Source organism: Colobus angolensis, unplaced genomic scaffold, assembly GCF_000951035.1.
Source record: "Colobus angolensis palliatus isolate OR3802 unplaced genomic scaffold, Cang.pa_1.0 Scaffold129, whole genome shotgun sequence".
In the NCBI taxonomy this organism is placed as follows: Eukaryota; Metazoa; Chordata; class Mammalia; order Primates; family Cercopithecidae; genus Colobus; species Colobus angolensis.
Genome location: NW_012114141.1, coordinates 2,050,814 through 2,072,812, shown reverse-complemented (window position 1 = coordinate 2,072,812; position 21,999 = coordinate 2,050,814). Strand labels below are relative to the sequence as shown.

The window sequence follows — 21,999 nt, the reverse complement described above, 5'->3', positions numbered from 1 at the left end:
GTGAGTCACCGCATCCGGCCTTAAATCAGATTTTTAATGTATACGAAATCTTTTTAATTTATCTGGAATTTTGAATTTTCAGTAGGAGGGTTATTCAAAACATCTCATCTGTCACATTGTCAGAAATAGAGTAGTAAAGGTACTTTCTACTCTTGGCTAGAATTGTGAAAATACATAAAGAAAAATTTTAGTAGGACTAATAAAAGACAGGTTGTCTGTACCTTCATTTTTCTTTTTTTAGGGTAATCGTGGAATCCCAGGGTCATCTGGAGAAAAAGGAAATAGGGGAAATCGGGTAAAGTATGATGATATTCTTTCATTTTCCTATTGAGTAACCTGATATGGATAGTTTATTTTTAAACTGTGGGAAAAAATCATCTAGTGGCTTAAATCCTATGGAGTTAAATGGAGAGCTAAAGGGCAATTAATATGAGATAGCTGTTTGGAAGCTTCACCTAAGGTCTGACTCTGCTGATGGTGGAATGAGTAATGTAAGTCCTGTGACTTAACCTTTTGTGCTTGAGAAGAGTGATCATGTCACTCCCTATCTCTCAAGCTTCTCATGGCTCCCTGTCACCAGTGATTTAGTGTTACATCCAAGGCCTTTCAACCACATTCTTTACAAATCTCTGTTAAGAAATATCTTCCCAGGCTCACTGTCTCCGAAATGTTGCTTATGCATGTGCACCTCTGTGTCTTTGCTCATGCCAGCTGCCTTTTCTGGAATGCCTTTCTCTTGCTTCCATATTCAGTGCTTAATCTGAATATCACCTTTTCCTCAATGCCCAGTTCCTCTTTTTCTTCCTCACAACAGCTTCCTTGGCATGTCAGTTTGTAGTGATCTTTGCCTTCTCTACATCCTTGCAATTATTTATACTATGGTTTGACAGTGATTACACACTTCCTCCTGATGGTAATTCTGTTTCCATGTAAGGGATGGCAGATACCTAGCATATGTCCTACAACCTTCCCTTCCTGTGCTCATGGCAGACATACTAACCAATTATGGGATCCAACATGGCTGAAGGATTCATCTCAACACAGTACTATAGTCAGCTTCTATTGATTGATAGGATTAGACATAAAGGGTGTAATTTATTTGCTTATGCTTCTTTGTACTCCTCATGAAATTAGACTAATGCTTTTACTCCAAGGGTGCACAATTAGTGATGTGGATTGAATTCCTGATGGGTGAAACAGGGAGAGTCAGAAGACATGGCTCTTTATTGAGGTTTAATTTCTAACTTGAAGTTTATGGATCAGACTTTGGAAAGGTGGGAGATACCGTACTTTCTTAACACTGGAGAGCCTTCAGTTTCAGCTACATTTAGTTAAATTCAATAAACACCTGTTAAGTGTTTACAATAAGCTATAGGATGTAACAATGGTGCAAATAAAGAACCAATGGGAGCACAGTGACTTGGAGAGGAAACTAGACTCCCTTTTCTTCATTTGATCAATCATCAGATTTTATTGAGCATCTATTGTAATCAAGACATGATTCTAGAATGGGGAAGAAAACAGACATGAGCTCTGTATCTTAAGATTGGCCTCTATGGGAAAAGATAGACATGAATGAAATAATCCTGGAAGTAGATATAATATTACTGCTGAGATAAGGGTATGGAGAGGAATATGGCGGGGGATTTGACCCAGCCTGTGCAGTCAGAAAGACTTCATTGAGGACGTGAAGATGGGATGAAATTTAAAAGATAGGTAACAATTAAGGAAGACAGAGGGAGGCAAGAGAACAACTTCTATACTAAGGCCCTGTGGCATTTGAGCAGGTGCCCAAGGGTGGGGAGGACTCCAGCTTTCCAGACAATGCAGGAAATCAAGACATTTTTCACTCAGACCTCTGTAAGAGGGACTAGGAGAGAGACACAGGGTATTCTAGCTTAAGAAAAAGGCTCAAGGAAAGGGTTAGAGTTAGAAGAAATCATGATAGGTTTGGAAAAATAAGGATCCTAATTTCATAGGAGTGGAGGATAAAATAAAAAGTATAAAGAGTGGGGAGAAAGCCTAAAAGGGCAATTTGGAGTCAATTTAATGCTACGTTTGGGAGTTTTGTTTCTGCTGAGTAATCAAGGGCTATCGAAGGTTTATAGGCAAGGAAGACACATATTGGAAGCTGTAGGTTTGGAAGATTACTCTGAGAGTCCAGTGACTGGGTCAGATAAAGGGGGGTCTAGAAGTAGGGTGAATCATAATAGGAACCATATGCCTAACCACTTGAATTTATTCTTCTATTTAATCCCTACACTGTTTCTGTAAGTTAGGCATATCTGTTTCATGAATGAGAAAATGGAGTCTTAGAAAAGTCAAAGAAATTTGCCTACGTAGGAAATTGAATAGCAGGATTGGAACCTAGAGTTATCTAGCTCCCTTTTACCATTTTATTAGGCCAGGAAAGAGATAAGGAGGCATCTCAAGCAAGATTATGAGGTGGCTTCTTTTGGAGTCTAGAGAATATTTTATTTCCTTTGTGTCTGAAAGCTGTAGAACAGTGATCCCATCTGTTCATCATGCACACCCTCCAGCTCCAGGCACATGATGTCATCTGAGGAAGGCACCTGTGGTGGAGCCTCTCCCCAGTTCCTGGCTCTGTAGGCACTACTACACAGGAATGGCACTGATCATGGCAGGGTTTAAGGGAAGCATCATTTACTTATTATGTCACAGTCCTATGACAAGTTTCTTCACCTCTCTGGTTTCCTATCTACAGTAGTCAGGAGCTGTGGAAACATTGTTCTCTCCCTTCTCTTTTTCATGAGATCTTGCTCTACCGCTGCTACCCATGCTCATGATGGAGAAAGCCCTGCTCACCACCACCCCCTTTTTAAACAACAACAACAACAACAACAACAACCACCATGTGTTTCTGTGTGGAGCATCACCAAGGGGTGGAAAGATCAAGGAATTTGATGGTAGGGAGACCTAGGCCCAACTTCCTAGAATCTCAGGTCCTGCATAATGCAAATCGGTGAATTCCTGAGTTGTGAGGGTTAAATGAGGTAACACACATCTAGGTCCAGGCATATGGCAGATAGCCAGTAAAAGTATGTCCTTCTTTACCTTTCAATCTCACCTCCTTGGCAATGAATGCTTTAAAATTCAAGTATTAATTTGCTCTTTTCATTTGATTCTTATTTTCCCTCTTAATGTTCTCTTCTCCCTAGGCAATATGTCATATTTTAAAGTGACACATTTTTTTCTTTGTGATTTAAGGGCTTGACGGGACCGCCAGGACAACCTGGAGAGTGTGGAGAGCCTGGATTAAGGGGAGATCCTGTGAGTGATATTGGGGGATTTCTGCTGCTTTAATTCCAGGGACTGGAGAACTGTTTGCTCATGACACAAAGTCAAAGAGCAATTAATTCTTCATTAATAAAGCATCTGCTCACCTTATCTTAGTATTACAACAAATAAGAGATTTGAGGGAAAAACTTACAGAAAAGTTGAGTTCTTAAAAAGGTTGGAATTTTAATTGCATTAAATGTCTGAGATTTTTGAGCAGGTCCAGATAATAAAAAGGGTCTACTTTAGTTGTACCTTATTTTTTTGTTTTGCTTTGTTATAAATAATTCTTCCTATAATTTCTTTTCTTTTCTGTCCCTTTGAGGTAATGAACCCTTTATTTTCTCAGGGGGATCCTGGAACTAATAGCTATGTCCAAGGCCCTAAGGGAGAAAAAGGAAGGCATGGGCATCAGGTAAGATGGTCTGTTTCCTTGGGGGGCTACATGGGAACAGATGCTAGCTGGGGCAGAAGACTTGGGCATTCTGGTAGGATCAGCATAAAAAACCAGAGAGCAAGCCTGTGGGAATCCACTGTTTATGGAGATAGAAGCTCTGAATGCCAATCTCCACTGACATCCTCGTCCTTGCATACTTAATTCATAGGTTTTTTTTTTTTTCTATACGAATCCTATCTCCTACAAGATTACACTCTTTGTCCTTGGTTTCCTCATCTCTAAAATGAAAGCACCAGACTCAATAATGCCTAAGATATTTCTAGTTCCTAAATTCTCTATCTTTATAATGATGTATTGATTTAAAAGGTACTCTGGGTCATTACAGTGCTGGCTTGCTTTCTGTCACAGGCCGTGCTGATTGATGTGAACTGGGTATTAGCCATTTTTTAAGGTGAAATCCTTGCCTAGTTCTGAAGACTAGAAGCACTGTGATAGAAGGCATCACAGAAGCAAAAAGACTTGTTAACTTTGATCAATGTTAACTTCTCGGCAGCCAGTTTTAGATTTTCATGTCCTAGACATTAAAATGTATGATTCTGAAAAGTGACTAAAATAACCCAAGTGCTTCAGTCCTCATATCTTTCCTAATTTCCAAGCATGAGGTCAGCATAGCAAAATGTTTGCAGTTGGAGAGGAACCTCTATTACTTTGAACTCCAGTTTTTCATCCTTTGACAAAACTGTAGGCTCAAAGGACACTGGCTCTCTTCTCTAGCTAGTTTGCGTTCCTTTTATATATGTCTAGAGCCTGAGTTAAATACAGTTTATAACAAGGTCATTATTATGTTGCTTTGTGAGAAAACCAGCATGACTTGCTGCAAGAATCTCATCCTGTTGTTAATTGCAGTTGTTCTGGACAAACCCCATTGAGAAGGTTTCCTGTTGAGACCCTCTCCTGTGAGTTGACATCAGACAGCCCCGCGAATAGCCACTCAATCGGCTATGGAATTGAGCTAAGGGAGCAGCAGGACAGCAACCCTTAACCCATGTGGGCCCCAGTTTCCTCATCTGGAAGGAGGGAAGGAAGATAGAGAAACCATTTCAAAACTTCCATGAGTTGTGGTTATCATGAGAAGAAAGATCATGATCTGTCTATTCAGGCTGGTTCTCTGATTTGCTCAAGGTTTTACCGCTGGGAAGGAACCTAAGCCTCTAGACAAACTGTATAGCGCTGTGTACATCACAGCACCGCAGCCACAGCAAGAGCTGCATGTTCACGGCTTTCTGAGGTCTCCATCACTGAGTTTAGCCAAGGGTTAACCTTGAGCACCAGATCCCTAACTTGTACATGCAAACAAAAATTGCAACCCTTTGGGGCAGTGCCGTGACGTATTCCATTTGTGTTCCCTATGGTTTCTGCTCCCATGCTGGGCCAAAAAATGGTAGTAACTAAACAGTCTTTTAATAGACTTAGATAACAGAAATCACTCCCACCAGCTGTATTACCCTGCAGCTGGTAGATGCTGACATTCTAGCCCAAGCTTGTCCAACCCACTGCCCATGGGCAGTACGCGGCCCAGGATGGCTTTGAATGTAGCCCAACACAATTTGTAAACTTTCTTAAAACATTATGAGATTTTTTTCTCTTCTCTTCTCTTTTTCTTTTTTCTTTCTTTCTTTCTTTTTTTAAAGCTCATCAGCTATCGTTAGTGTTAGTGTATTTTATGTGTGGCCCAAGACAATTCTTCTTCCTCCAATGTGGCCCAGGGAAGCCAAAAGATTGGACACCCCTGTTCTAGCCTGTTAAGTGCTGTTGGGAGATAGCTCTTCAGGGGGTAACCGCTCCTTTCTGACATGAACCAAAGAGCGGATTAAATGTTGCAGTCTGGATGGAGACAGTTTCCTGATGAAGCAGTCTCGCTGACCAAGCAGAATAATTTTATTATATACCTAATATTGGAGAAAGCTTGGAGAACCAATCATGCCAGTCAGAAGCGAGAAAGTAACACTTCTGGGAAGAAGGAAAATCAATACAATGTTTTTGGAAGGCAACAGGCAATGCACATCAGTCATTAGTTAGGATTACTGGTTTTTTTTTTTTAGTGTTTTAAAATATACAAATGACAGAAAGCCTGACTAGCAGTGTTTAGCTAATACATGTGTTGTATAACCCCAGGCATAGGTGATGACAACTTTGGCACATCAGTTGATGGTCCCATTGAGCCTCAGTGATGTCATCAGGGACCTGGCGCCTTTCCTCCCATACTGCCATCCTCAGCATGTCAGCCTTAGGTCCCTAGGTTTAGCAGCTCCAAGTGTTTTTGTCTTCACCTTTACATAAAATGCCAGGAGAAAAGGGGCTTTCCTTTCATCAAATTACTCCCAGCAATATTCTCTCTATTGCTCATTAGCTAAAATAGGCCCTGTGCTCCCCACCAGCCCTTGCCCCATTTCAAGAGATCCAGAGAAAGCAAGTCTCCCACAAAAGGAAATGGTATCATCACAGTTGGCTTAGGCCTGTCGTAATTCATCCCTTGGAGCCGGGTATGTTGTTGCCCCAAACAAAACTAAAAAGACCAAACAGATTTTCTTAGCACAGAGGAAGGGAGGGCCTGTTTTATAGGCCACCAACTGAGTCTGTCACAGCTTTAAGATGTGTTTGTCAGCCGGGCGCGGTGGCTCAGGCCTGTAATCCCAGCGCTTTGGGAGGCCCAGGCGGGTGGATCACGAGGTCAGGAGATTGAGACTATCCTGGCTAACACGGTGAAACCCTGTCTCTACTAAAAATACAAAAAATTAGCTGGGCGTGATGGTGGGCACCTGTAGTCCCAGCTACTTGGGAGGCTGAGGCAGGAGAATGGTGTGAACCCAGGAGGCAGAGCTGGCAGTGAACCGAGATCGTGCCACTGCACTCCAGCCTGGGCGACAGAGTGAGACTCCGTCTAAAAAAAAAAAAAAAAAAAAAAGATGTGTATGTCATATGTCATTTGATCTACCCTTTCTAGTCCTAGAAATTTATCTGGAAGCTAATCATGGTGCAACACAAAGATTTAGCTCCAAGGATCATCATTGCAGTGATTTTTAAGGTAGTAAAACATTGAAAATATTTAAATACCTAATAATAAAGGATTATTTATGTAAACAATGCTCTTCCACACAGTGGAATAGTGTTAGGCCATGAAACATAATGTAGAAGACGATTTCATGATATGGAAAACATCCATGATGTAATATTAAGTGAAAAAAGCAGGTTACAACCCCATATTTAACGTGAGTCCAAATTTGTAGAATATATCTGTATCACCAAAATTATGTATTTATTTTTTATTAATTTCCATTTTTATTTTAGATTCAGGGGATACATGTACAGGTTTGTTAAAAGGGTATATTGTATGGTACTGAGGTTTGAGCTTCTACTGATCCGGTCACCCAAGTAGTAAACATAGTAACCAATAGTGAGTTTTTCACTCCTTGCCCCCTTCCTCCCTCCCCTTTCAGAGTCCTCTGTGTCTATTGTTCCCATCTTTATGTCTGTGTGAACCCAAGATTTAACTCCCACTTATAAATGAGAACATGTGGTATTTGGTTTTCTATTTTTGCATTAGTTCATTTAGGATAATGGCCTCCAGCTGCATCCATGTTGCTGCAAAGGACATAATTTAGTTCTCTTTTATGGCTGAGAGTGTGTGCGCTTTACATGGGACACGGTGTCCATCGTCAGCACCCTCAGTTCCTTCAGAAGGAGTGGGTTACATTTTCTTTCAGTATTTAGTAGAACTGGGTTTGCCTTTAGCTCACTTATGGTGGAGGCTGTGGATACTGGCAGTTGCCAGCCCGTATCCATTCCCTTGTATGGAATAAAGAAAGAGAGATAAAAAGGAAGGAATAGAAGTAAGAAAAAAGGAATGTAGAAAGGAAGGAAGGAAGGAGGGGGAGGGAGGGAAGGAAGGAAGAAAGAGAGGAAGTGAAAGGAGAGCGAAAAACCAACTCGTTTGTAGCAGCAACATGCCAGCCCCTAGTGTTTCTTTACCTTAATTTTATTCTCTGTGTTGTTGAAATAGTCCATGATTAACCTGTTACCTTTTATCCTAACTCTTCATTCTGAAAAATTTCAAATCTACAGAAAAATGTAATTATAAGTCTAAACACCAATTTTTATCCTTTAGCTATATTTGCTTTATATCTCTCTATACAAATACTTAGGGGTATGTGTGTGTGAGTGAGCTAATCGAGGATTAATTAAAGGCTTCATGACACTTTGCCTCTAAATATTCAACAAGTAAGACAAAAGATATTCTTCTATATAAACATAATATAATCATCACCCTCATGAAATTAAACATTTATACAATATTATTTTCTTTCTTTCCTTCTTTTTTTTTTTTTTGAGATGGAGTCTCACCGTGATGCCCAGGCTAGAGTGCAATGGCTCACTGCAACCTCCACCTTCTGGGTTCAATGATTCTCCTGCTGAGAGCAGCTGGGATTGCAGGTGCCCACCACCACACTGGCTGATTTTTGTATTTTTAGTAGAGATGGGGTTTCACCATATTGGCCAGGCTGGTCTCAAACTCCTGACCTTAAGTGATCCGCCTGCCTTGGCCTTCCAAAGTGCTGGGATTACAGGCGTAAGCCACTGTGTCCGGCCAATATTATTTTCTGATGTGCAGTCCATATTCAAAATTTCCCACTTGCCCCATGTCTTAGGCAGTTTGGGCTACCGTAACAGAGTTAATAGATTGGGTGGCTTAAATAACAAACATTTGTTTCTCATAGTCCTGGAAGCTGGGAAGTCCGAAATCAAGGTCCTGGAAGATTCAGTGTTTGGTGAGGGACTGCTTCCTGGTTCATAGCCATCTTCTTGGCTGCAACCTCACGTGGCAGAAGGAGAGCTGTAGTGTCCCTTCAAGCCTCTTTTATAAGGGCACTAATCCCACCATGAGAGTTCCCCCCTCATGGCCTAATCACCTTCCAAAGGCCCCACCTTCTCATAACATCACATTGGGGGTTAGGATTTCAACATACGAATTTTGGGGGGAACACAAACCTTGAGTCCATAACACCCCAATAATGTCCTCTGTGGCTGCTGCTGTTGTTCCAGGATCCAGCTGAGGACCAAGCGGTGCCTTTAGCTGTGCTGTGTCGTCAGTGCGCTTTCATCACATTTGCTCAGTTATTTGTTTACATGACACTGACAGTGTACACCAGTTATTTTGCTAAACACCCCTCAATTAGGATTTGTATGATTGTTTCCCCATAACTAGATTCAGGCTAAATACTTTTGGCATTATAGCACAAACTTTTATGTACTTTAAAAACTTTTGAAGAACAGTTTTTAATTGTTGCATTCTATTTCAATAAGTGTCTCTACCATAATTTGATCAACACTTCCCTCATATTGTGGGATGTTTAAATTGTTTCAGAATTTAATCCATTATGAATAACAGTTGGGTGAACAGCTTTGCACAAAACGTTTTTGTTTCTGTTATTTCACATTCTTTCCCTATTTGTGTATTCTTATTGAGTTAGCATGTAACTTTATGAAATAATTATCTGAAGTACCCCTGCTTGGGATCTCACATGGTTTCAATTTTTCTTAAAAGATAGACTCATTTTTTTCTCTGTACAGTACTCATTTTTTCACTTCTGACCCCGAAGAAGTGAGAACACTGGAATCTTTCCTCACTGTGACTATATAACCTCTTTCTCTCTCTGTCAGCATCTGTATATATTGATTACCCATGTCTTCAGAGAGACGCTTTTCTACCTTCTGTTTCTATCTGCCACTCAGGAGCCTAAGTGATACAGGTAGAAAGAGAAGTGCCAATATTTTCAAATATTAAGCATGGCTTGTTGGAGACTATGTGTGACTGTGGTCCCAGCGTGGTGAACTGTAAGGAGTCATCAAAGGAGCAATCTCTGGGGAAAGATGCCTACGACATGGATATTTTGAAACATCAGAATTTAATGCTATTTGCTTCTTGAGGAGCACTGACCAACAGAACATTCTGAGATCATGGAACTATCCTGCGTCGGTGCTGTCCAACATGGTAGTCACTAGCCATATGGAATTATGGAACACTTGGAACGTGGTCAGCATAACAAAGAAACTACATCTTTAATTTAATTTGGTGCAAATTTAAGTGCTACGTCTACCTAGTGCCTTCTGTATTGGACAAAAAGTTTTGCTAGCATTTGTCGTTGTTTGTTTCTGATCTTCTCTTTATTCCTTACTTTTCAGGGAAGTTCTAATTTTGATGGACCTCAGGGAGAACCTGGAAATGTTGGCCCTTGGGTAGGTGTTAACAGCTGGAGGGATGTATTTCCCCTGCCTTTGTGGAAGAGGATGGTAGGCTGGGGTGAAAATTGGTTTATATCCTTCTCTAAGGTCTCTGCTTTCTGTTTTTCTTAGGGGACAATAGGAAGGCGAGGTCTGCCAGGATTAAAGGTCAGTGCTTTCTGGAAAGAGTTGCTCTTTTTTCCACACATATGACTACTGTATTTATTATTGATACATAATATCTGCATGTATTTATGGGGTACATGTGATGATATTTTGATACATACATAGAACATATAATGATCATACCCAGGTATTTAGGACATCTATCACCTCAAACATTTACTATTTCTTTATATTGGGAACATTTCAAATATTCTCTTCTAGTTATTTTGAAATGTACAATACATTGTTGTTAACTATAGTCACCCTACTATACTATCACACACTAGAACTTATTCTTTCTATGTGACTGTATGTTTTACACATTAACAAACCTCTTTTCATTCTCCCTACCCCCAACACCCTTCTCAGCCTCTGATAACTATCATTCTACTCTCTACCTCATGAGATCAACTTTTTTAGCTCCCGTGTGTGAGAGAGAATTTGTGATATTTGTCTTTCTGTGCCTGACTTATCCACTCAACATAATGACTTTTAGTTCCATCCATGTTGCTGCCAATAACAGGATTTCATTCTCCTTTGTGGCTGAATATTATTTCACTGTGTATATGTATCGCATTTTCTTTATCTGCTCATCTGTTGGTGGAAACTTAGATTGATTCCACATGTCTGCTATTGTGAATAGTGCTGCAATAAGCACGGGGGTGCAGGTAACCCTTTGATATACTGACTTTCTTTTCTTTGGGTAAATGCCCATTAGTGGGATTTGTGGATCATATAGTAGTTCTATTTTTAACTTTTTGGGAAATCTCTATATTGTTTTCCATAATGACTGTATGAACTTAAATTCTTACCAAAAATACGTATCCCTTTTCTCTGCATCTTTGCTAGCATTTGTCGTTTTCTGTATTTTTGATAAAAACTATTCTAACTGGGATGAGATAATATCTCATTGTAGTTTTCATCATCAGTGATGTTAAACATTTTTTTCATATACCTCTTGGCCATTTGTATATCTTTTGAGAAATGTCAGTTCAGATATTTTGCCCACTTTTTAATGGGATTGCTTTTTTGTAATTGAATTGTTTGTTCCTTGTATATGCTAGATATTAGTCCCTTGTCAGGTGAATAGTTTGCATGTATTTCCTCCCATTCAACAGGTTATCTCTTCACTCTGCTCATTGTTTTTTGTTGTTGTTGTTTGTTTGTTTATTTTGTTTTTGTTTTTCGGTTCAGAAGCTTTTCGTTTAATATAGTCCCATTTGTCTATTTTTTATGGCTTCTTTAAATTGTTCTCTCTGAGGTCAAGGGGAGTGCTGGCTGGGCTGTCTGAGGTTGCTTGAGGTTCACTGAAAGTTTCCATGGTGATTTTTTTTCCATGCAAAAGAGAAAGTTTGTATGGTTCTCTGCCTCCTCCCTACTCTGCTATAAAGTTTCATTTAGATTGAAAAGAAGCTAATATCCTAATATCTTAGAGTAGGGCTTTCATTTCTATTTTTAAATTTCATTTATTTCTGTTTCATTGCTCTATCTGCCTATTTTTATACCAGTATACCAGTACCATGCTGTTTTGGTGACTATGGCCTTATAGTATAGTTGATTTTTAAAATAAGAGATATAATTACAAATATTTGCAGGCTTCAGGATGAACTGGGTTTATCCACCATGTCAGTGGTTTGCTAGTTGACTCAACATTGGAGCACTGGTCATATAGGCCCATAACTCCAAATTACAGCATTCCTTGGACTTTGGGAAAATATGGCTCAGTATTATCTACAAAATTAGATCTGCTGGCCTTTGCAAGACATATAATAAAGTAGAATTCTAAATAAACGTTTATTTATGGAAAAGGTTATATTTATGCCAAACAAATTGATGCATACATTTTTTGGCAATAAGGCAAGATTTTAAATTTGCTGTTGATGATAAAATTGAGAGTATGATTAATTTTTTTAAAGGTACGTAAACCCACCACCCCTGTGCAAGTATTTTCATGTTTTTCTCTTCTTTTGTATAAAAAATAGAGGATTATTACAGTGTATGTAACATTTTATATTCTGGTTTTTCCTGTTTCCAAATCTCCCTATTATCATTTTAGAACATTATATTTTACTCTATTGAAGTACCATGATTTACTAATCTTTCTTATGTTGAGCGTTTAGGTAATTTTTATTTTGTTGGGTATCATGGTAATTGATGTGAAGGTCAGAGATGTGTATTGTAGGTTTTTTGTTTTGTTTTCACTTTTGCTCCACTCAAATTATTTTCTTAATATAAATGTATAAGCATAGAGTTATGATGGAGTCTGAACATTGCTATATATAGCCACATTGTTTTTATAAATGTTGCACTATGAATATCACTAATGTGATATGCAAATTAGACCACATTTCATAACCTGGTTCAAAATTTCTAGCTGTATTCCTTTTAAAATTCGGTTCATATTTATAAATCTAGAAATCAACCTTAAAGAGTGGAATAACGTAACAGGAATGATTAATAGAAGTACTGAATAGTTTCAGAAACTGATGAAGCACAAGTAATTGATCCACATATTGATTGAATTCTGACTTTGAAGTTTTTGCTCTTTGCATATCTATGAATAATTAATAATCTAGTCAACATGTGAGCAACATGAAAAAGAAGGCAGAACAATTCACAAAATAGATGTTATCCTCAATCTTGGAAAACGTATCTTCTCTGCAGAAATGAAAATATTAATTTGCAGGATAAATTAAATCAGTTGTAGAATGAATCATTTTAACAACTCACCCTTTGCCTAGAGAGCTAGCTTCTTGCCATAAAGGTCTGTAGGGTTTTAAACTTTAAAGCCAGTTTTCTGTTATTTTCTCAAGCACTTTGTGTGCCTTTGTCTCAGAGTGTCATGTTTATTGCTGTGATCAACATTCTGAGTTTCCTTGTATGAAATAAAAGACCTTAGCGCCCTTGAACGTTTAGTCTGTATGTCTTAAAAGGAAGGACTGTTTAGTAACCAGTTATTACACAAAATAAGAGTTTGGGTTATTTAAACAGAGTATTTTTGCTCCCATCACTAGCTGAGACATTGGAAGCACATGTGTAAATACTGAGAAAGGCCCTAAGAATCTGGTCTTGCCTTTTCCTAAGATAAGTGTAAACACCCACATTTCCTCTTCAACTTCATCTCCTAAGAGGATTGATCACAACCAGTCAAATATTGTTTGAGTCTTTCTGTTGTGGTTTCAAGTGATATATTGCGGAAAAAGCTGCTTTCAATATGAACACTAAAAATGGCTGGTGAACTCACTATAGGTTTTATTCATTTTGACAGGGTGTACCTGGAGAATCCGGTGAACAGGGTTATCAAGGAGAGCTTGGGTATCCAGGCTCACAGGTTGTATCTGGGAGCTTGGTTTTAGTGCTGAAGGATATTTGTTTGAAATTTTAACTTCATCGTTTGATAATAATTTGATGTAAATCAGAATGGCTTTGGATGCCTCCTTTCCAGGGCCTCCCAAAGAAAATTGTACAGCCCCTTTTCTGAAAAGATTAAACCACAATAGCTAATATTTATTGACCTCCATGTTCTAGACACTGCCTAAAGCACTTATATTAACTAATTTAATTTTTCAATGGGAGGGAGGTTATTATCCTCATTTTACAGGAGAAAAACAAAGAGGGAATGGAGAAGTTAGGTAAATTGGCAAAGGTCACACAGCTAGTGAGTGATAAAGCTGGAATTCAAACTCATGCAGTATAGTTACAAAATCAGTGCTCTTGATTACTGCCTCTGAAGCTGTGTATTCAAATATTATTTAATTTACTAAAATTGTATCCATATCTTGGCAGAGTTGTGTGCACCTGTCGTCCCAGCTACTTGGGAGGCTGAGGCAGGACAGTCACTTTGAGCCCAGGAGTTCAAGGATGCAGTGAGCTATGATGGTGCCATGGCACTCCAGTCTGGGCAACAGAGTGAGACCCCCATCATTCAATTTGGTAGGAAAAATCAGCAAAGTGTTTACACAGTATCTATTATGCACAGGGCAGTCTACTAATAGACCTGGGACATTCATACCATTAAGGCAAAGGTCCTGCCCTGAAGAAGTTCATCCGGTGGGGTTTTGTTAGGTTATCAAATGATAACTGGAAATTTAAACTTTCAACCAGTTCTTTCGGCATTGTCTAAGCATAACCCAAATCTGTCATTCTATAGCCCTCCTGGAACACATTTTATGTATTTATTTTAAAAGTCAAATTGTTTTTAAGTATACTCAAATTGAAGAACTTTGGAACAATAAATTTTACTAACATATCGAATCATTCCCCATAATTAAAAATCCTATGAGTGTCAGATGATAATTTCAGAGGGTATCTGCTGCTCTTAGACTTGCTAAAGGAACCAAGGGAAAAAAAAATAGGTAGTCAATATGTAATTAGAGACTATGCTTATTTTACAATGGAAAATAGTATCTGAACTGAAGGGAAAGCAATGAAAAGATGTATATTTTTCCCTTTTATTTTTGATGACTAGCTCAGGACCCCCCACCACAGTTGTGTCCCTGCTTTCCTGTCTATATCCACTTCAGTACACAACTGGTTGGAAGGGAAGCAAGTCATGCTGGGAACCATGAGCACGATAATCAATAAAACCTCTCCTTAATTCTCACCTTCCCGCTGGGATGCGAGAGTGATGGTCTATTTAAATAGATGATTGTCAATACCTCACCTAGGAGAGTAGAAGCCATGATCAATCAATACTTCTAATAGGAAAGTGTTTCTCAGAAAAGCTGGAAAAATATTAAAGTGTCAAAAATCAGCAAAGTAAAATAGATTGGAGAGAAAATGAGCAAATCCCCAGGAGTGTAGTCAGAGAGATTAAGCCACTTAAATGCACCCTTGGCTCTTGATCAAATCGAAAACACAATCTCTTGTCCTTAACCCTTGTGTGTACAAGGAGAAGGTTCATTCTTCAATGGAGATCAATAGCTTCGCTGCCCTCTCACCACCCTTTTAGGATTTAAAATCAGTTGAGTGAATTCAAATATAAAAGCAATACTCTCAAACTTTAGTACTCATGAGATTCACCTGGAGAGATTGCTAAACATAGAGGCGCTGAGGACTCACACCCTTTGCTTCAGATGGAGTGAGTTTGAAGTAAGTGCTCTGGGGTGCTTCAGAGTGCAGATGCTCCCTGATTAAAGTTTGATAAATGAGATCGTGATGGGTCAGGGCACATTAATTTGTGCTTCCATTGGCATCCAAGATGATTTTGTGGTTACATGGAATATAAATGACTCTTTAAACATTGGTTGAATTTTAATTTCATCTTTGGATCAGGGATCAAGAGGAAGGCAAGGACCACCAGGAACTTCTGGACAAAAAGGCTTAGTGGGCGCTCAGGTAGGTTTGTAAAACAGCTACCATGCAGCTAGTCATTAACACTGGCTGATTCATACCCCTGAGTGTTCCTGGATAAATAACATAAAGCCACACTGTTTGTTCGGGATATGGGGATATCAGGAATTTCCAGAAGAGCTAATTTGATGCAGTAGATATTGATCATCTGCTATGTGTCTCCTTCTACTCTAGGTAAGTTGTGGGGATATAGTGACCAATGAAATATGGGTTTAAACCTCAAGAGTATGTAATACAAGTTCATATTTAGCTATAGTAAAAGATGAAATAATGGTACCATATAAAAGTATCCGTAACTAATCTGCTCCTCACAAATATGTAAGGAAGGATTACTATACCAATTTTATAGATAAGGAAGCTGAGGTTAAGGGGAATTAAATGACTTGTCATCCAGATAGTAAGTGTCTGAACTGATGACCTCCAACTTGGTTCTTTCTAGTGCCTGCTCTACTCCACACCTAATATCTTGGGGGAATGTCTTATGATTCATAAGATGCTCAGATAGATTGAGACTGATGATTAGAGTGGCTTCCTGAGGAAGTGAGCATTTGAGATGGCTTAGAAACATGAGCAGCATGATTAGAGTCAGGAATGAGTCTCCATCAGTAAACTGAAAATAGCAGCTCGAAGATGGCCAAAGCCATAGCTCTGTTCTTTTCTGTCTTGATCAGGAAAAAAAATCTAGCCTCATAACTGATTATATTGTTGTCAATCTCAGCTGAAAATATTCTCAATTTGGAGCAGGTGAAAGTCTAGGCTTTTGTTTTCTGGATCTCTTAATCAAATAATGTTTCCCCCTGTAGCATAGAAATGATTCCTTCAATTCTCTGTATGTGGTAGATGTGGCCTCCTGCTCCCCTATCCCAATCCCCCAGCCCATAGTGTAAGTGTGTATATTATGCATTTTGTATGTTGGAGGATAGAATTAATTAATTGTATTAAATATTAAAGGCTAAGCTTCCATCTCTAAGGTGATTCATGAGCATATTCCAGTTACAGACTATTTCAATAATAACAAGAGAGACAGACAGTTAACTTTGTGGCCCTAGTGGTGATTTTGGCCATGATCTTGTTTCAGGGGAATCCTGGGCCTCCAGGGCCAAAGGGTTCAAAAGGAAAAGCTGGACCAAGAGGAGTGAAGGTAAATGTCAGAGAACCCGCTCTTTCTTGATTGTAGCTTGGGAGAACCACTTGGGTTTTCTTGAGCAAATCTTTACTTATATCATCATTTCCAGCATACATTTCTGATAGGTTGGTGATTCTATTGACTGAAGGCAAGGCATATAGATGAACATATAGAAAAATGAATCACATGTATAAGTAGACAAAGATATATCAACAGGTAGATATACATATGGATTAACCACAAATATAAATGTGCACATCCAAATTTAGAAAAAGCCATAGTAATATAAAATTCTGTAATTGTACATACCTGGTGTTGCTAATTTTCAGAATGAAAATTGTGACTATCTTTGTTAGTTATTCATATTTAACAAAGCCTAGAGAAAAGTATTTACCTTAGGCTGTATGGTATGCTACCAAAACTTGAAAACAGTGACTGTAAAATCTCTGAGGAAAATGACACAAAATTGCATAATCTCATAGAAGAAAATTAATTTGATCTTTTCTCTTTTTAATAAAAGGGAGAGCTTGGTGATGCAGGAGAAAGAGGCCCACAGGGTCGACAAGGACCAAGAGGGCAAACTGTAAGTCCAGTTTCTCTGTTTTGGACTCTTGATTAAATTTGTTTGCCATTTGTTCTTATTTTACAGAAAATTCTAACTTTTTAAATGTATGAAACCACTTTTATTTAGTTCAGAATATAGGTACCAGAGACAAGAAATCAGGCAAATCAGGGAAATATAGTCTAAAAAATCTCAGCGTGCACCAAGCCAAATTTTGATGGAGTCATCTACCACAGCATTAAAGTGTCTTATCTATCTTTTAGATTCCAGTAAGAAATTATGAAAAAAGGTTTGATAAACAAAAATGGCATCAATTTGATGTAATAAATTGAAATGGCTTTAACATCATTGCTGTGAACACAACATTTTAATATTCTTGATGAGTTAAACTCGTGGTTACAAATATGACATGATCACCAGAGTTCTTAAGAATTGAAATAGTCAAAGTTTCTCAGACTTCTTGTATAAATTAAGACTCCAAAGATGACTTGGAATTTATTTTGCCTTCTCACATATCAAACAGCAAAGTGCCAACGTCTCTCATCTGTTTGACAATGATATTTTATGAGCATTTGAGTCTTTTAGGAATACAGAGATGTTCAGTGAAACATTTTTTTTTTCCAGGGCAACAAATAAGAGAGCCAGATCAGCAAACTTTTAAGAGTATGGGTTTGATTATTCAGAGCATAGAAATAATCTCTGGAGACCAAGATCATAAAAGACTTCCTTCTAACAAAACAATACTTTCAAACACAGGGCTATGCATTTTTACCTATCACCCTGAACAGGAGAGCAAGTTAGTTATTTTATGACTATTTTCAAGAGACATCTCCAAAAATACAGAGTTTGGGTCTCAGGGGTTGCAGATGCTGGAGTTTCTGCACATCCTTCAGCAAGGAGAAGATGGAGTAACAGCAAATAAACTTCATTATCACCCCCACCAGCCCCTGCCAAGAACTCGTTTTTGGCAATCTTCTTTCTCTTATTTTTCTTTCTTTTCTAGTCTTTCAGACTTTCCTGTTTAGACCATAGGAATCTTTTTGTGTCTTCAAATTTTTAATTTTTCTTCTCAACTGATCTACCTGGTTTAGGGGAATTCTTTTTTCATTCAGAAAAAACACCTATAGGGTTTTGAATTTACTCTTTATTACAGGAAGCTCATTGTCTGTCTATACAGATGCTAAGCTCCTTGGTAGTATCATCATTTTCATGATTATCATCATTACGACTGCTGCAACCTCTGTCATCATTATCTTCAGCAATAACATCACAATTACCAGCATCATCAACACCATCACCATCACCACCATCACCATCAATACCACCATTACCATCATTACTATCACCACCATCACTATCACCATTATCACCATCACTACCATCACCATCACCACCACCACCACTACCATCATTACTACCACTATCACTATCACCATTGTCATCACCACCACCACCACCACTATCACCATCATCCTCATTATTACCACCACCATCATGACTACCACCAACACCATCATCACCATTGCCACCACCACCATCATTACCATCACCATCATCAGCACCACCATACAATCACCATCATCACCACCATCATTACCATCACCATCACTATCATCAATCACCATTGCTACCACTATCACTACCATCATCACCACCACCTTATTACCATCAGCACCACTACCGTTACTGCCCTCCTGCTGACACCATCACTACCACTGCTACCACCAGCAGCAGACTAATTACCATTAATCAAGTACTGCCTCTGTGCCTGACATTGTGCTAAGCACTTTTCATACACAATCTCAATCTTCCCAACAAGTATACAATGTAGATGATACTCTTATCCCTATTTTACAGATTAGGAAACTGAAGTTTATAGAGGTTGTGCAACTTCCCTAGGGTGACTCAAACAACTAACATTGGAACTGGAATAAAAATTCGGGTCTGTCTGGGTTTATAGTCTGTACATTTAACCACTAAACTATATTGCCTATATTCCAATCTTTTTCTCCAAAGTCTGTGTTTTTGTCTGATGATTTACCAATTCTAAAGCTTCTATTTTTACTTTATCTCACAAGGAAAGCAAGTTTAGCCCAAGGGAAACTTTGTACAGTTGTGTATAGCTTCCTACAACTAAGGTATCATCTTGCTGATGTACAGACGGGGGTTTAAAAACCCTAAAAACTTCCTTCTATTGTGGTCTTTCAAAGATTTCTCCAAATCTGAGTATTTGTCCTATGAAGGTAGTCTCCCAATCTCCATCAAGCCCCACTGTTATCCCTACTTCTTTGCATTGTTGCTTTATCCAAGGGTTCAGATACTACTATCAACCAAGTGTTGGTCTGCATGACTCTATAATTCATCTTATATGTCATTTTCTTAGGGTCTTCCTGGTTCTGATGGATATGGACATCCAGGAAGAAAAGGAACAAAGGTGAGGGTAACCTTACAGGACATTCTGAACTAAGGACTGTAGTTTTTATTTTATTTTGTTAAAATAAGTGTTATTTTCCAAGTTGTATGCCAGGAAGAGTTTGTACATATTTACAAAATGTTTTGGCCACCAGCGCTCCCTCCCTAAAAAGTAAAAATTGATTTTGTAGCTCTCTTATTTAAAAGTCAAAATTCTTCCCTCATCTTCCACATATATGTCAGATATTCCCACCTCAGCTCTGGGAGTGCCAGACCCTTTCTCAACTTCCTTGCCTTTACAAACGCTCGTGTTTTCATTTGGAATGTGCTTCCTGATCTCCATCTCTTGGACAATTTTCACTCATTTTCTAAGACCCACTCAAGTACCAGCTTCTCCTTGTGGAAGCAGCCTTGGTCTTCCCCGGACAGAATTTGCTGTCCTATACTCTGTGTTCTTAAAGCATGTTCATATTTCTGCAGTAGCTCCTTTCTGTCAAGGTTGTATTATAGTTTGTTCTTGTATCCCCCAGGCTGTAAACCTGACAGTAGCATTGCTCTTTTGTTTTTCTGGAACTGAGTCTGGCAGAGAGTAGGTGCTCAATCAGTGTATTTGAATGAATGAGTGCCACTCTCATAAGAAGCTTGTATTTTAATATGTAGTTAATTGGTCACTGACAGGTCTTAAAGCATGGAGGTCACATGGAACTTGTTGAGCAAATCAAATCTTAATACCCACTGTTATTCTGGATGCTTTAGTCTTCAGGTTACATGTATTGCCTCACAAAATAAGAAATCACTAGGATGTTTAGTGATGCTTAGTTGCTTAATGATGTCAGGATTCTGGGCTGGCTTCTCTGCAATTCTCTTGTTTCCCTGTGGCTGCAAGATGGCACCACTGCCATTTTATTGAGCAGAAAAATGCCTCAAACATAGTAAGTTTTCAGTAAATACTATGGAATGATGGGCTATGGGGAACCTCAGTGATCATCTAGCTTAGCTTTGTCAATTTACATTTCAGAAAATTGAGGCTTAGAGAAGTGAAGTAACTTGCCTATGATCGCACAGCTAGTTAGAGGCAGAGCTGAATGTGGAAGCTAGTCCCTTGAAATCCCATCCAGGTAAACTAAATTTTTCTTTGCTATGGACAAGTTTGCATAGCAGGCAAATTCTGGGTAGAATTCAAATGTGCATTGTTTGGGCTACATGTCAATTTGGAGCTAAGCACAAGGGCAGTTTTTGTTTATTGTGATACAGCTAACATTATGGAACACAAATTCAGTCCATATTTGCATGAATTTTTCTTGGCAAGATGTAATGGCCTCATTTTAAATGTGCCATATTGCTGATTGGCCAGTTGACTACATTTTCTTAATCTGTTCACTCCCCTTCTCTCTGAATTGACTATTTTACACCCTCTCCTCTCTCCTCAAACTTCCAAGATCTGCTTTGTCTTCAATACTTAAAGCAGATGATCATGGCTTCCTATTTCATGAACAAAATTGAAGCAGGGAGAAAAAAACCTCTATAAATGTTCACCACCAAGTAGGCCAACCTACTTGCCTCTGTACCCATACACCCTGCCTTCTCTCCTACTGCTATGGATGAGGGTCGACAGTCTTATCTAAGACTAATCCTTGCCTCCTAGACTGGATTCCACTCCCTTTTGCTTTCCGAGGCTCTCGGTCCATTTTTTTTCCCCTGGGGAAAACTCACTGAAGGAGCAGTCTATACCAGTGCTTCTCAACAGGAGTGATTTTGCCCTCCAGGGGACATTTGACAATGTCTCAAGATGTTTTGGTTGTCAGAACTCAAGGAGAGAGTGCTGGCATCTACTGGGTAGAGATGCTGTTTAACATCTTACAATACACAGGACAGCCCCTCCCAACAAAGAACCATCAGGCCCAAAATATCAGTGGCGATATCAGTTGAAAAACTGACACTTGAGCCTTCACTTCTTGACCCTCCCCACTCAACTACATCTGCTTTAGTTGAGGTAAACCCTATGTTGCTAAATTCAACGGTCACTTCTTTGCCCTCATTGTGCTCCATCTCTCAGCAGCATTTGACAGATTGATCATAGGTTTATTCCTGATTTTTTCCCTCACTTAACTTCCAGTACATTCTGTTTTCCTGGCTTTCACTGTCTTCTCTTTCTCATCCTGCTTTGCTAGATCTTCTGGATGTTCTTGACCTTTAAGTATTGGAAGACTCAAAGCTCTATTCTCATACCTTCTTCCTTCTTTACTCACCTCTCAGGTGGCATTTCTTGGGGAAATCCAGTTCCATGTCATCAATAACCATCTATCCTGTTATCTCCACTTTATTTCTCCAGCTTGGATCAATATCCCAAACTCTAAAAATATTTCCACTTGGTCATCTAACAGGCATCTTAAAATCAGCATGTCTCCA

The 21,999-nt window shown here is 38.9% G+C and overlaps 1 protein-coding gene across 1 annotated transcript in view; it reads left to right on the top strand.

The window, feature by feature from the left end:
* Positions 1–21,999, top strand: part of LOC105505750 (collagen alpha-4(VI) chain-like) — an 88,752-nt gene that overhangs the window by 40,368 nt on the left and 26,385 nt on the right. Inside the window, exons 15-24 of the mRNA XM_011933684.1 lie at positions 242–295; positions 3,229–3,291; positions 3,647–3,712; positions 9,935–9,988; positions 10,106–10,141; positions 13,407–13,469; positions 15,413–15,475; positions 16,569–16,631; positions 17,137–17,199; positions 19,562–19,612. Coding sequence (XP_011789074.1) covers positions 242–295; positions 3,229–3,291; positions 3,647–3,712; positions 9,935–9,988; positions 10,106–10,141; positions 13,407–13,469; positions 15,413–15,475; positions 16,569–16,631; positions 17,137–17,199; positions 19,562–19,612 — 576 coding nt within the window. The remainder of the gene's footprint in view (positions 1–241; positions 296–3,228; positions 3,292–3,646; positions 3,713–9,934; positions 9,989–10,105; positions 10,142–13,406; positions 13,470–15,412; positions 15,476–16,568; positions 16,632–17,136; positions 17,200–19,561; positions 19,613–21,999) is intronic.